The 17,009-nt window shown below is 40.9% G+C and overlaps 1 gene segment (V, D, J or C); it reads left to right on the forward strand.

Moving 5' to 3' along the window:
- Positions 1-11,433: 11,433 nt before the first annotated feature.
- On the forward strand, positions 11,434-12,773 carry LOC100980550 (immunoglobulin kappa variable 1-27-like). The segment is given in 2 exon segments: positions 11,434-12,311; positions 12,436-12,773. Coding segments are annotated over 2 exon segments (378 nt in total).
- The last annotated feature ends 4,236 nt before the right edge of the window (positions 12,774-17,009 follow it).

The following is a 17,009-nucleotide window of genomic DNA, read 5'->3' on the forward strand; positions in this document are numbered from 1 at the left end:
GGGGAAAAGACTGCAGCGTGTCTTCAGTCTCATCCATAGCAGTGTGGATTTTGTCTATCTGCACTAATATAGTCTTTAGAACAAAGTCTACAAAATGTGCAACAACGATGTATAAGTGAGCCAAAAGTGTCTTGTGTGAACTGCCCATATGTTGTTTGTTTCCAAATTGCAGGCTTATTTCTCTATGGCCTGTGCCAAACTCAAACTTTATAATCCAATCATTTCAAAAACAGCCCCCCAAAGCAGATTTTTTGCCATGTAAAGAATGCTTACCTTATGTATCTCGGAGAACCTTGCTCACATCTGCTAGAAATAGGTAAGCCCCAGGTTATGAAAACCCCAGACTAATAATTCCCTCTGGTTCTCTCTGACCTAGAGACTCCCCACTGTGCTGCTGTATTGGGAAAAGCTGAGTGTTGGGAGAAGCTGAGGCAGGGCTTGCATGTCTGACATAATGTAAAACAGTCTTGGAACATGTCTGGGGTCCAGGGTCTAAAACCCATTGTGGCGTTTGGAACACCAAGCTCTGTGCTATAAAGGGTGGAAGGCTACCCTGACACGCCGTAATCTAAGCCCGGGGCATAAAATCCCTCTTGGCTTGGATAGAATCCAGGGTTCATGGCTCTGGAATGTGTCTAGACTTGCTGGCTCCTTGCTCCTTGCTCTCCCAGGATCGATTGTATCTTGAGTTAAAGGAACCTGCTCTCCATTATCTCAAGTAGCACAGCAAATGCTAAACCATCACAGCTATAAATCTTGTGTTTAATGCAACGCCCCCTTTTGACCTCCACATTCTCACCACCTGTTTCTTTGTTGGATAACCAATAAATAGCACTGGGCTCCCAGAGCTCGGGGCCTTCACAGCCTCCATGATCACAATGGCCCCCTGGTCCCACTTTACTTCTCAAACTGTCTTTTCTCAATCCTTTGACTCCACCAGACTTGGTCATCCCCATGACCTGGTGTTGGGTCTCATCACCCCAACACTGCTGTGTGACAACACCTAGACACATAAGCCCCTTATACAGCAAATTTCTTCCTCCTCCCCTTCTGAATAACAACCTTGGCCCCTTGGCCTATAGACAGACTCCTGCTCTCAGGAACTACCGGCAAACCTGTCAAAGCTTCACCCAATAAAAGTTGTGTGTGCTACTGCTACCCTGTGGACATCTCTTTGTCTTTGCCCAGGCTCCAAAGTCCTCAAATGATCTACAAACAACAGGATCACACTCTCCATCCAACCCCACAAACACTGACTTCCAAGGACACAAACACTTCCATTTCCATGATTATCTTCCCATGTCATACAAGTAATACACTTACTTCCAATTTTATGGGCTCCGATCTCATAGCATTGGGCAAAGGAGACACAATTACAGTAAGATCCACCTGTATCAGTCCTTCCTCATTCAGATGACCGTGGTTCAGATTAGAGACACACAGAGGCCTGCTTCCCACCTGGATCAAATGGAGACTGTTCTTACGCCTTCTTACCTGTGTCCACTGTGGAGCCACCAGCTTCGTCCATTGTTATCAAAGCCTTGGCATAATGTGTTAATGTTTGGGAGACAGAGATTTCTATTTGGAATTAGAAATATTATTATTTAAGTACATAGATAGTATAGGGTAGTTTCAAAGCTTTTTTTTGCACCAAATAATTTTTATAAGATTTCACATTTTCCGAATACGTAAGGGCAACAGGTTCTGAAGTAAATTACCAAATACAATGGCAGACTCCTTAAAGCTTTGTTGTTAATTTTCATAGGGAATAGCAATACTCTCTGAAATTCAAAAATATTAAAGAATATTTTGTAAAAATAACATATTCTTGAATTGGCTTGCAAAAGAAAGCACGACAGATTTTTTATCATTTGTCATTTTCTCTCAATTCAAGCATCCATATTAGATAGTAGATAGAACTGATCCTTCATTTAACATACTTTCAGAGTAATCCTTTAAAACCAGACATAATGCATTCAATAGTGTTCTTTTTTGTTAGTATGTTAGGTTTAGTTTGCATTTATTATTTTTTCTTTCCACCTACCAATATTTCTGACTCCTTTCACTAGCATGATTAATTAAGAGTCTGAAATTTTCAAGACTAAGAACCTGCATTGAATTGGTCAACATCATGGGATAAAAAAGTTAAATACACAAAACTTACAAAATTAAATAAAAGAAAATAATAAATATTTTAAAGACTGAAATATAAGACTTTTATTGTACTCCTACCTCCTCATGATAATTTGTGGTCATCAACTCAGAATATTAACATGGAGTTTGACATTTAAGATCATTTTCACTCAATTACTTTTTCCAATCTTGTTAAAAAGTCTTATTTTGGTAGATTTCCCAGAAGATATGCAGACCAAGCTTTCTTGTGAGATCATACTTAGAACTGCATTTGTTTGTGTTTTTTACCAAGTAAGCATGACTTTGGGTTAAATTACCCGAGATTACATAGTACTGCAATCTATTACGTCGGCTCTCCCCAGATGTTTTCTCTCCAGGACAGTGAGTGTCCTTGTGAAGGGATCTGATGTAGGCACAGTCTTTCAAGAGCTGTTCAACTCAATCTTGAGCATATCATTGACAAACAAATAGTTGGATTGTTTCCCTGTTTTCATGATCAGCTGTGTGGTAGATTGACACTTCTGAGCCGTGATCATCTTTACATGAAAGCTCAGGAAAATGCCAGTCATGGGTAATGGTGACCCTGAGACAGTAAAGCTGTGGATCCAGTTTGTGTTCTTCTTACACAGAGAATTTCCACTCGAATTGTGAACTCATGGCTGTGGCTGCACCACTTACAGGCCCAGGGGACACTCAGGTCTCACTTGGAGTTGACAAGAAACTGGAAGTCCTGATAGGACCTCATTGCACATGATGAGGAAGACTGTGGGAAGAGCTTTTGTTAACACCATTCAGAAAAACATAGTGCAAAGTTAGTTTTTGTTCATTCTATATAATTATCCTAGAAAAGTCTTCCCTTAATAAATCCTTCTGGTTAATCTGGCATATGTGAGATGATTATGATGGGATATATACCAGATTGAACAATTGGTCACCAGGAATTTTATATTCACTGCCTGAGGAATAAATTGTTTCCCACTTTCCTCTTACCTGCACTGGGCTCTTGAATCTAAATATAGAGACCCACATTATTTTCCCTATGAGGCCCTTGGACAGAGCACTCTTATGGGACTCACTCACCAGGTGCCAGGGGAGGGTAGATTCCAACACTTGCTATGAACATTCTTGAACAGTTATCCTGGAAACCGCAGATACCAGACCACTCTTGAACTGGCTCAAGACTACGTTTTATTTGTAGGCTGTCTGCTCATCAGTGCTTGCAGGAAAGGGTAACGTTTCCTTTTTTAGATTAGCTGGGAGGGAGCCAAGAAGAATGGCATTCATCCATGTTCATTCTAGACATATCTCTACATTGTTAGGGTTGTTATGCTTTCCTAGAGTTGCATATCCTATACAATGGGACCTACCCAAGATCCAAACTGTCACAGTCAGATCCTTCCTCCCATTTTATATCACATTGCTCACAGGAGAGACATATCCCCTGCCCACCTGCCCCATTGACTCTTTCCACACCACTGCATGCACCAGGGGATTTGCATATTGTCCCACAGGGAGGACCTTCCCTTGTGAGTCTGAGATAAAAGCTCAGCTCTAACCGTGCCTTGACTGATCAGGACTCTTCAGTTCACCTTCTCACAATGAGGCTCCCTGCTCAGCTTCTGGGGCTGCTAATGCTCTGGGTCTCTGGTAAGAAAAGAAGGAGATGAGGAAGGAGAATGGGGTGGGAGGGTGAGTTCTAGGGCTCCACAGCATCCCATGATCCCATGTTTAGTCTAACCCTGCGTTAGAGGAGTATAATCTGTGCTGTAGAAAGGGGAACTTGATATTTTGCTCTGTGAATAATTAGAAGCCTCATAAGAAATATGACGTCTGGTGCTCTGATTAAGATCTTCAAAATATAAAGGTCTCTTATACTTTACAAAAATTGAATTCATTTTAGAATGTGTATTTTTATGGCATAAATCAGTATTTTTAAAAATTAAGTTTAAATAAATGACATAAGATAAATTATGAAAATTGCTCTTTAGGTTTGTACATAACTTTGCAATTCATTATTTCAGGATCCAGTGGGGATATTGTGATGACTCAGTCTCCACTCTCCCTGCCCGTCACCCCTGGAGAGCCGGCCTCCATCTCCTGCAGGTCTAGTCAGAGCCTCCTGCATAGTAATAGATACAACTATTTGGATTGGTACCTGCAGAAACCAGGGCAGTCTCCACAGCTCCTGATCTATTTGGGTTCTAATCGGGCCTCCGGGGTCCCTGACAGGTTCAGTGGCAGTGGATCAGGCACAGATTTTACACTGAAAATCAGCAGAGTGGAGGCTGAGGATGTTGGGGTTTATTACTGCATGCAAGCTCTGCAAACTCCTCCCACAGTGGTACAACCCCTAACAGAAACCTCCCTCCTGGGGTTGCCCAGTTGCTCACATGTGCTGCTTGTCTGGAGAGCAGCTCAGCAGGGTCTCTGAGTCTGCAGAAGAGGAGGCTGTTGGAGACCTCAGGGCAGAGGTTGCTGCTGAGGACTCTGGCTCATGATAGCCTCAGCTGTACTTCAGTCCCACATGTTAAGGCCCCATTAGGTGAAAAATAAATGATTCCAAAAACTGAGATGAAATACCAAGGAGAATCAGAGTACAATTAAGGCTGTTACAAAGAAGCCTCAAAATATGGTGGACTAAATGTGACATGGTTTCTGTGTCTGTTGCCTGACAGTGCAGAGGCAGGTGGGTGGCTTTGGTGGTGTCGGTGGCTCTTCTCCATGAGGTCACTCAGATGGGCAGGAGACACAACCACCCTCAGACACAGCCTTCCTCCTTCCACAGAGTCACTTGCCCCCACGCCCATCCTCGACAGCATGAAGTGGAACGAGTAGAGAGAAAGCTGTTTTCTTCTAAAGACCAAAGAAATCTAGAGTTTCCCATCAGGGATAAATGTTCTTTTACTTTAAGCACGCATTGGAGAAATTTTCCATTGAGTGGATCTGCTGATAAACCCACTTTGTTTTATTTGTTTGTTTTGTTGTGTTGTGTTTTGAGATGGAGTCTCTCTCTGTCACCCAGGCTAGAGAGCAGTGACATGATCTCAGCTCACTGCAAACTGCCTCCTGGGTTCAAGAGATTCTCATGCCTCAGCCTCCCGAGCAGCTGGGATTACAGGCACCCACCACCATTCCAGGCTAATTTTTGTATTTTTAGTAGAGACAGGGTTTCACCATGTTGGCCAGGGTGGTGTCGAACTCCTGATCTGAAGCGATCCACCTGCCTTAGCCACCCAAAGTGCTGGGATTATAGGCGTGAGCCACTGCACCTGGCATTTATTTGCTCTTATATGATAATGTAAATTTATTTTGGAAAATAATTTTTTGAGTATGTAGTTATGTTTGTGGCTGCCTATTTGAATTTATCATTTGATAATTTCTACTAAAATGTCTTTGTTATGAAAGTCATATGACTTTAATTATCCTCTTCTGAAAAGAATATGGTTTTTTATCCTCTCAGGCTCCTTTTAGGATATTCAGTTAATCTCATTTTTACACAATATATTAATTTTAGTTTATTATTTATGATAAATTTATTAAGTAATTTTCACTATAACAAAATTAAAAATCCCATAAATTGCTATGTCAATAACCTGTCTCTGGGTGCAAACACACTCCACAATAAACAATAAAGAACACCAAAGTCTTAGAAACACTGGGAAAATAAGAGTGACAGTGTCCCATTATCAATGGGAAATCCCTGAAGCTAGAATGGTGTCTCATGTGTGACCTGGGACATCTGGGATGAGCTGCCAGTGTGCTGAGTTGTGGGGAACCTGCTCTGTGCTCGGAGGCTGAAAGCATATCCTTTCCCTCCCTACTGCCTTACCTGTGTCCACCTGCTGTGGTCTAAATTGTGTTCCCACATTCATGTTGAAGGTCTAATCTCCAACGTGGCTGTAGGAGATAGGACCTATAAGAATATAATGGAGATTATAAGGGTGGGACCCTGATCCAACAGGATTAGTGGTTCTCATAAGATCCAGATATCTCTCTTTTTCCTCTCTCTCTAATTCCCACACTCGTATGGAAAGACCATATGAAAGCATGGTGAGAAGGTAGCATCTACAAACCAGGAAGAAGGTCTTTACCAGAAAGTGAACCCTGCTGGACCTTGATGTTGGACTTCCCAGCCATCAGAAATGTGAAAATAAATGTCTATGGTTCAAGCCACCCACCCAGAGTATTTTGGTGTTGCAGTGAAAGAAGACTCATTCACTATCCCCACCCTCTCTGAGCAGGATCAGCATCAAGAAATATCTCATGGACGTGGGGACCCAGCTTTGCTCCTATTCCTCCTGCTGTTCTGGCTCTCTCTTGAGGAAGAAGGGAGGGTTCAGGCTTCATCTTCAGTTTGCTTGCAATAAACAGGAATGTTTCCCTGGCAATCAGTTAATTAGCCTGTTTTATTTTCTGAATAGAATTTAACCAAACTGAACAAACTACATGCTTGGTATTAATATTTGGGGTGTTCATGTTTATTCCACATTTAGATGGACAGTCTCTAGCCCCTCTTCATGTGTACTAGTAGAGAGGGTCACTGTCACCTGCAGGGCCAGCCATAGTCTCAACAATGTTCTAGCCTGGCACCAGCAGAAGCCACAGCTGGCTCTGAGCTTCTGCTGGCTCCTGCTGCCTACTCTACACAATGCCTGTTGGGTCAGGGCTTGGACAGAGTTCACTTGGGCCATCAGCAGCTGAGCTGCCTTCATGGCGTCTCGTTTTGTGAACAGGATGTCAGCAGCCACATGAGCCACGATAGCTGGGCAGAGAGATCCCACATCACTCTAGTCAGAGGAGAAGCTGCCAATTGCCAAGTGGAAGGGTTTTGTCTTGTGACCCTGTGACTACACAGCCACTGAGTCACATGTGCTGCTGTGTCTGAGAAGAGCCCCCAGGGGAGGAACTGTCTACTCGGAGATCTGGGAACAAAACTTCTCTCCAATCAGGGCCCAGACCCACTGCCCATCTCCCAGCCACCTGCTGATTGCGTTCCCCACACCCACCTTGGGTCTTGGGGGCTCTCTGTCCTGCTCAACAGGGACATGGGGAAGGGTCCTGAGCTTCCTGACCTTCAGGAAGTCAGGAGGGATCATGTTTATGGTGTGCTATTGCTGGTTTTAAATGTTCATGCTCAATTTATCAAATTTGAAATCATACCTTATACCAACAGTTATATCTATTTCTATATAAATATACATATTATATAGATGTATAATGTAGATACATATTATATACAGATACATCAATAATTTATATCCATAATATTATATCTATTTAATTTAAAAGTTTACATAGTATGTCCATATATTCATTATTTTTGTAGCATGTGTTCCTTTCATTTCTAAGCAGAACAGAGGCTCACTGAGTAAAGTCTGTGGACATTTGTTGACTCTCCCTCTTTGGCTCCAACAGGGTCCTGGTGTCTCAGGACCAGTGAGGACAGAGCTGAGGACAGCCAGCCCCAGGAGCCCAGGCCCAGCCCTAAGGCTGTGGTCTCAGAGACTTTCATCCTGACCTCGGGCTCTGGGCTTGGTGTGGCACCTGTGGGTGTGTGAGCAGTTTCCTTCTCTGAAGCCCCATTCCAAGCAGCCCCGTGGATAGGGCCTGTGGTTCCCCCCAGGTCCTCAGCCCCATGGTTCAGGAGAGAAGCTGCTACTGCCACAGACCAGGGCCAGTGACCGGCAGCTTGGGTAATGCAAACATTAGTCCTGGACTGAGGACCCTATGCCAAATATCTCCCCCATTTATTCCAGTACCTGAAAGTCTGTCCTGGTCTTAATTGCACAGGCCACATTTCCTTAACTAGTGAAGCCAGCAATGGCAACTGAAAAATTAGAAATTTGACTTCATTGTCATCCTCAGGGTCTGGCCCCCTCCAATCCCACCAGATAAAGAGGCCCTTGAACTTTCTCTTTCCCATGCAACTTAACTTAGACACATAGTGAAATATAAACATCGCAAAACTCTTGGCACCTACACAGCAACCATCCCCTCTCCTTGGGCGTATAAGGGACCAGCTTCGTCCTGCTGCACATGGCAAGGACAATGAACAGGAGCAGGGAGTGGGGCACATGAGCTCCACAATGAGATGTCAGAGAAGAGCAGCACTTCAGGGAAGGACTTTGATCCCTCATAAAGGCATAGAAGGTGAAGAGCTTTGTCCTGCATTTTTTTCCTGGAACAGGTATGCGTGCACATTGATACTTGGAGGCACTGCAGCCCTCCTAAGATCATGAGGCTTTGAACCCAAGACTGAAAAACTGAAGTGCAAAGAAGAAATGTAGCAAAAACCTGGGTCCTTTTGCTGTCACCAAGTTGCTGCACCAACCTCAAATGTTCCAAACTTCAGAATTCTTATCTCTGCTTCAGCGATTGCTATCATTTCTTGTAATTGCTTCTAAAATTATTTTAACTTATCCAGAAAAAATATTCAAGGGAAAGAGACTGACTGGGTTCTTATTTGTGTTTATGGGAGTCTAAGACACAAAAAAACAGGAAATCATAAAAAGTGATGTCTTCTCCTAACATCTTTGTCATTCTCTGCCCATGGTTAGAGAAATCCAAACCATTTTGAAGAATGTATAAATTCTGCTGTCTTCCTGTCTCCATTTCTCTTTTTATATCTTAAGCATAAAACAGCTCCTTGTTCTTCTTAATGTCTCCATCCTTCAAGATCATAGAAACAGAATCATGGTTAAGAAACTGGAAAAAACAGTTGGAGAAAACATGAAATCTAGGGATTATATGCATTTCCTCTATACTAATGTGGTGTTTGCAGGTTTCCCCTCCTTCTCAGTTGTTTTTGCTGAAGATGCCGACTGTTCCAGCCAGATTCCTGTCAGAGGTTGTGTTTGGAGGGTTTAAAAGAAAAGCTTCCAGGGGCTTAGGGCTGAATTCCAAAAAGGATAGCCGGAGAGTGGCTCTGGATTCCCAGCAAGGAGAATGCCAGATTGAGTCTTGGGAAAGGCTATGGACATACTGGATCCCAGGCAGAGACTTGTAGCAGGGAGAAAGCCTCCACAGAAAATCCCTGCTAGGGCAATATCTAGTAGAGCCATGAAAGTGAGGCAGCCTGGGAGACCACAGAATTGTAGGGCCAGCAGCATGCAACTCCAGCCTGGGAAAGATGCAGGCACAAGACTCCAACCCATGAAGGCTTCTGGGTGAAGTGAGCCCAGTAAAACCATAGAGGTGGGGCTGACTGAGGCATTGGTAAACCAACTCCCACCCCAGATTGCCCCAGATACGAGATTTGAAGTCAAAGATTATTCTCCACCTTTAAGACTTAATGTTTTTCCTGTTGGGTTTTGGGCTTACTTGGGACCAGTTAACCCTTTCTTTTTACCTATCTCTCTTTTTTGGAATGAGAATGCTTATCTTATGCCTGCCCCACCATTGTACAGTTGTCCCTCAGTTTCCATGGAGAATTGGTTCCAGGGTCCTTCACAAATACCATAATTTGTGGACACTCAAGTCCTGAAGTCAGCTCTGAAGAACCTGCAAATACGAAAAGTATACCCTCTGCATCTGTGGATTCTGCATCTGCTGAATACTCTATTTTCAATCCATGGTTGTTGAATCTGTGGATGTAAAACCCATGGGTAGGGAGGGCTAACTGTATTTTGGAAGCATGTAACTTGATAATTCACAGGCTTATAGCTGGAATTAATTTGCCTGGGATAAATAGTGCCTCGAATCTCACCCATATGTGATTCAGATGAGGCTCTGGACTTTGGACTTTTGAGTTGATGCTGGACCAAATTGAGACTTTAGGTGCTATTGGGATAAAATGAATATTTTTCATGGGAAAAGGACATGAACTGGAGAGAGTAGGGTGGAATGCTGTGATTTGAATGTATCCTCCTCAGTTCATTTGTTAGAAATTTACTCCCCAATGCAGCCATGTTGAGAAGTGGAAACTTTAAGAGGTAATTAGGTCACTAGAGTTTTGCCCTCATGAATGGTTAATGCCATCATGATAGGGGTGAGTTTGTTATAGTGAGAGTGAGTTACTTATAAAAACAAGTTTCACCCCTTCTTGCTCTTACTCACTCTGTCTTGCCTTTCCACCATGGAGATGCAGCCAGAAGGACCTTGCCAGATAACTGCACCTTGGTATTGGACTTTCCCACCTCCAGAACTGTGAGAAATAGATTTCTAACTGAAAAGATAAATTACCCAGTTTCAAATATTCTGTTATAACAGCACAGACTAAAACAAATATGTTACTATCATTATTTATTTTCAGAGTCAACATTCCCCTATTTTGTCTAAGGGGAGCCCCATTCAAGGTAGTTCCTAATACCTTCTTCTCTTACCCCATCATTTTCTGAGCACTTCCTTAGTTTCTGACACAAGAAGTGCAGGCTCATCTTATGTTTTTTCTGCTCTAAACCTGAGATCAGATATTTTTCCAGTAATTATTCTTTTTAATAGAGATTGATATTCAATAAAACAAGATTTGAGCACTCAAGTTGTTTATTGAGACTTGTGTGTTACTGCTTCTAGGAAAAATTACCTGTCTATCTGCATACGTTTTAATCTATATCTGTATAAAACTATCCAAAAATTAGTGAATCTACATTAATGTTTCTAATTACAATCCAAATCTACAGTTTCTCCTTTTTTATATTTGTAGCATTTTTTCCAAACTGAGAATCTTGGCTGTAATTATTCATACCATATTTACTTAAATGATCAAACATTTTGTGTGACACCAATCTCCCACTGTCCCTGTCACCTAAACTTTCCTTGCGGACAACTTCCCTCTTATGCCTCACATACCTTCATTAGTCTTGATACTCTGTGCCAGTCCACCATGAACTTTGCATCCCTGCATAGCTGCCCTTTCCCCCCCTGGGCTCCGACATTAGCAACAGTGTCCTCTACCCTTGTGACTGTCCTGCTCATCCTCATCCAGCTGTAATGTCCTGCGTAAGTGGGAGGAGGGGTCTTGCATCCTGCACACCCAGGTAGGGATACTTGTCTCTGCTAACTATAGCTTCAACGCCCAGGTGGGCTTTCCTCTACACCCCACAACACGGGTGCACTTTCTATACTGTGTAGGCTCAGTAACCCATACAATTCCCTGGCTTTTTGTTGCATACTTTTCTTTCTGAACCTGCTTGGATCAAGTGCCCTAAACCCAGTCACTAAGAACTGTTTTCTCTTAGGAGCTGGAAGAGATTAGTGATTTGGAAATGTGCAGGTATAAGAGTAGTCACAGGGATAGAGGATGACAACTTGGTTTAGAGGACACCTCAGCTTCTGAAGGGGAATGGCTTGGATAAGAGAAATAAAAGGCATAAATAAAATTCAGGGAGCACGGGGAAATATCTAGCATGAGACTGTAGGATGGCATACAGAGCTAGAATATAGCTGAGAACTTTCAGAAGTAAAGGGAGAAAATTTATCATGTTGGCTGGCCCAGCTGAAAGAGGTAGGAAAGAACATTCAGATATGGAGGATAACAATTATGTGTCTGGAGATGGGAGATTAGCTATGCCAGATAGCCAGTGGCAGGACCCTTCCTTGCTGTGGCACTATTTTCAAGTATTAGGTTTTTTTTTAAGTTTTTTATTTCTTTTTTAATGAGCAAATCTATCTATCTATCTATCTATCTATCTATCTATCTATCTATCTATCTATCATGATTATACTTTAATGCATCCATTGTTGGTAGCACTGACAATTTACAGCACTGGTGGTTCCAGGGAATTGGACCAAAAAGGAAGTCTCTCTGACCTTAATAGTACTCATCTGTATCAAATGCAGGAAACTTCTAAAATTTCTTGAGTTTCTAGAGATGTTTTCCCCTAGCTGACCTTATCATAAATAGAAAGCTAGCAAGAGAAGCATGTCATGAAACATGAAGAGAGCAAAAGAACACTCCACACATAGGACAGTAGGCTGATTCTGTCCTGTAGCCTGCAGGGAGAAACACATACTCTGCAGACTTTGGACACCTGGGAGGCACTGGGCCTGTGCAGTGTTATTGAGATAAGTCATCTTTGCAGCTGTGCAGATTTGCATGTCCCACAGAGCAACGCCTACTGCCCTGAACATTTATCAATAGGCTGGTGACATCCTGTGCAGAAGTCTCTCTCAGTCCGGACACAGCATGGACATGAGGGCCCCAGCTCAGCTCCTGGGACTCCTGCTGCTCTGGCTCCCAGGTAAGGAGGGAAACAACAAAAATTTTATTCAGCCAGTGTAGCCATTAATGCCTAGCACTTCAGGAAATTCTTCTTAGAACATTACTAATCATGTGGATATGTGTTTTTATGTTCCTAATATCAGATACCAGATGTGACATCCAGATAACCCAGTCTCCATCCTCCCTGTCTGCATTTGTAGGAGACAGAGTGACCATCACTTGCCGGGCGAGTCAGGGCATTAGCAATTATTTAGCCTGGTATCAGCAGAAACCAGGGAAAGTTCCTAAGCTCCTGATCTATGCTGCATCCACTTTGCAATCAGGGGTCCCATCTCGGTTCAGTGGCAGTGGATCTGGGACAGATTTCACTCTCACCATCAGCAGCCTGCAGCCTGAAGATGTTGCAACTTATTACTGTCAAAAGTATAACAGTGTCCCTCCCACTGTGATACAAGCCCGAACATAAACCATGGAGGGAAGTAGATGTGTGAGTCTGGGCTGCCCCAGCTGCTCCTCCTGGTGCCACCGTCTGCTGACAGCAGTTCTCAGATGCAGCCAAGGTTTGAAGCTCACTGGAAAGTTTTGGTAAAAGGGGTCAGGGAGGCACATTTACATTCTATCTTTCTTTATCCTCAGCTCCATCAGCTGATATGCAAGTATCTCTCCTGACTATTATTAATAAAGGACAAAGAAAATTAAACCTAGGAGGTCTAGATTGCAGCAAAAGTCAGACTTATACAGAAAAGGAGAAGGTACTCTACATATTTTTAAAGAATTTTTTTTGATACAGGGGATTAGAGAGTCTAAATTATGAACTTTCAAAGATCAGACATAAGTACATACACATATAAGTATGTTCAGCCAACAACATATCAGATAAACATATTGCACCTATATGTATACTGTAAACATTTATGCTCTGATCCCACCTTCTTCCAACACTACCCAGATCAAGATCCACACTCTTCCCGGCATCTCAAATATCTTCCCAGGTTACTTCCCTGTCAATTCCATGTTCCATCTATCATCATCCTAGGCTTCTGCTGTATTTCATATCAATATTTATTAATTTTTCCTATATTTAAGCTTTATATAATTGCAGTCATACAGTATTTACTCTTTGCTGTTTTGCTTATTTTGATCAAAATATTTTTGAGCTTCATCTGTGTTGTTTCTCTGGCAGTAATTTGTGCCTTTTTATTGAGGAACAATTTTCTATGAATATGCCAAAATACATTCATTTTTCAACTAATGATTTGTTTTTGGTTTAAGAATATTACTGGTAAAAACCTTAAGAACATTCTTGCGCTTGTCTTTTGTGGACTTACGCACTCATTTCTCTTGAGAATATTCCTAAGAATGGAAGTGTTGAGTTATAAAGTTAGCATAGATTTTGTCTTAGTAAACATTGACAATAGTTTACTGAAATGCTGAACATGTTTACATGAAACCAACCGCGTCATAAAAGTCTCAATTGCTGTCACTCTTTTTCAGTACTCAGTACTGTCAAACTTTTATTATATCTAGGGTGGAGGCCAAAGCAACCCCATCTTGGTTGCTAATTTTCCATGTCTGACTTCTGATTAACCTGAGTTCTGGGACGGTCTCTAAGATTTTCAGTTTATCTATTTTATCTTATTTAAGAGCAAGTACTTAGCATAAATCCTGCCCTTAAACAACCTTGATGTAATCATTCTTTGATTGTCGTACACATCCTTTCTGAACCACTGGTCTCCTATGGTATACAAGCCCTATTTGAGAGGGGTCATGGCAAGTGATTGACCATCTTATCTGCCTACTGTCAGAGACACAGACACGGCTTCTGTTTTTAAGTCTCTATTAAATGTTTCTTTCTGAGAAACTGGATGCTCAGCCTCTTTCTTCAGCCTTTCAGCTTCCTCAGGCATTGGGGTCAAGTTTGCATAGATCTACCCTGTCATGTGCGCTCCAAGGTCAGAGTTAACCAGGCCCATGCGTGTTTATGTCTTTCCACAATGTCAGACTTTTACTGATGCTATTTCCAACACAGAAGCTGCAAGCTACATGGAGCTCCCAAGGAGCCATTCGATTGTCAGTGTTGCGGGCACACAGGCTAAAACCATTGCACAAGCCGATCAATATTGCAAACCATACATAATAGTATTCTTAATGAATACATATACATTATAAGTTAAAGTTTACACAATGCAACATTTAACACCAAAGGAAAAAAAATAGGAGAAAGAGTTATCAAATCAATCCAGGGGTAGTGAAGAAGACAAAAAGAATCCTGGTCTGGCCTGAAGGTCCCTTGGTCCTTGCAAGGAAGAGTCTCTGATGTGTCAGGGCCTTCTTAGGCAGATGAGGAGTTCTTATCACAAATGACAACAGGATGGTTGTGAATTAAGATGGCCCTTTTGAGATACTGACAGCCCGCACTTTCAGGGTCACAGAGTCCTCTGGTGAGAACTCATAGTGCAAGACTGTGCTTGCTTGTGACCTTATCTGGTTGGATGCAGCCTTTTTTTTTTATTTTCTAGGCAAAACATTTTATTCTTGTTGGCAAGCTGCCCTATGAAACATATAATGCAGTCTTTATCTGAGATGGAGTCAATTATGTCAAAGTTCCACTATACATATCCAACACAAAACATCTGTACTGATAAATCTGAAGTTGTATCATGATTAAAATTTATACTTCCTTAATAGGTAATGATGTTGAGTCACTTTTCATATATTTATTTTCATTGGCTGTTTGCATATCTTTAGGGAAGTTCCTGTTCAAATCGTGTGTGTGAGTGTCTGTGTGTGTAATGTTATATTAATCATACACATTGATACGATTAGAAGTTCTTAATTATAATGTAATCTAATTTGCCATTTTACTTGTCATTTTTTTCTCCTGTGTTTGTTTTGTGTGTTTATGTGTGTCCTCTGTTTAATAAATTTTTACCACCAAAGGGCTTAAAGATATGCTCCTATGCTTTCTTGAAGAAGCATCATTATTTTACCTCTCACATATAGGCTACAGTCTATCTCTAATTCATGTTTTTTGCCTGGGGTGAGGTGGATCAAGAATTTTATTTTGATGTCTTGTTTTATTTATTTTTATTTTCATACTCAATAACTCCTCACCATTTCTTGCAAAAATAGAGCAAAACACAACAAAACAAAACACAATTGAAAACCTATACCTCACTCTATTGCCTGTGTTTAAAAATCTCATGATTGTGTAAAAAGAATATTTTTCTTGACTCTTTTTCTATCTCTGTACTTACAGTACAGTCTTAATTAGTGTGGCTTTATTATACAGAAAAAAAAGTCAGAAGACATAATACCAGATTTTTAGACTTAAGATTTTCTTGGCTATTCTACGTCCTTTGAATTTCCACGTAAATTTTAGAATCACCTTTTCAATTTCAAAAATTCCTTTGGGGATTTTAATCGGACTGCATTGAGTCTATATATCAAATTGGAGAAAACTGAAATCTTTTTTTGTATTATACTTTAAGTTTTAGGGTACATGTGCACAACGTGCAGGTTTGTTACATATGTATACATGTGCCATGTTGGTGTGCTGCACCCATTAACTCTTAACAATATCAAATCTTCTGTTCTATGAACATGAAAATGCTATTTATTTATATCTCCTTTAATCCACATTGTATGCAGAGACCTATTTCTAGTGATTAAGTTTTAGATTCTTTAAGAACTTATGTACAAATTTTATCAACAAATACAAATGTTTTGCTTATTCATTTCCATACTCCATGGGTTTTGTTTGTTTATTTGTTTTGAATTTTTGCATGTCTTAGGACCTCCATTATGATTTCATATAGTGGATGGTTCAGTATTTTGTATAATTTGAGAAGTGAAATGTTTAATATTTTATCACTAAGTAAGATGTTTGCTGTAGAATTGCCTGTACCACTTCTCAATAATTTTAAACCTCAGTAATTCTAAAGATGGATCATTTGTAGATGCTTTATCAGAATAAGGTGTTTTCCATTATCCCAGGCTTGCTGAGAGTTTTATTATGAATAGCTGTTGACTTCTTTCAAGTGATTTCCAGCTACTATTGAGATAATAAAAGTTATTGTTCTTAATTCTGTCAGTATGATGCATTATATGGATTGATTATGTAATGTTATAATAACCTTGCACTTCTGAAATATATTCAAGTTGGGCATGGCAGATTATCTGAGAGAGATAGAGGTAAATCTTCCCTTTTTTTTGAATGTTTGTCTATATTTATGAGAGATACTGACTTTTAGTTTTTCCATTTGAAATGTCTTCAGTAGTCTTTTGATCCTATCACTCTTATTGTGCAGTTGTCAACATAACTTATCAAACTAGACAATGAGAGATTAGAACATGAGCAACATCATTCTTAAGGCTCCTTGTGGTTATCGAGATGTTGGAGGGGATAGAGAGATAAACCTGAGAAATATTTCAGTGAGAGAGTTGATGGGACTGAGGTTTGCACAGCCGATGGCAGTTGATTTTTAAAAATTGCTTATATGTGCAACTATATTTCCCTTTATAATTTTTACCCTTTACTCTGTGTGTAGAAAAGTGTATTTTATCCTGCTCTACTAGGACATTTGTGTTTTCATTTCTTTTTACAAATCTGAAATTCATGTTTATTTGTGAATTATCACTTCACTTAAACATTTTATACAATGCTGTTCTAGCAATTTGAGATTTTGGAGTACTATACCGCTGATATTGAGTGACA

Source organism: Pan paniscus, chromosome 12 (assembly GCF_029289425.2).
Source record: "Pan paniscus chromosome 12, NHGRI_mPanPan1-v2.0_pri, whole genome shotgun sequence".
Taxonomy (NCBI): domain Eukaryota; kingdom Metazoa; phylum Chordata; class Mammalia; order Primates; family Hominidae; genus Pan; species Pan paniscus.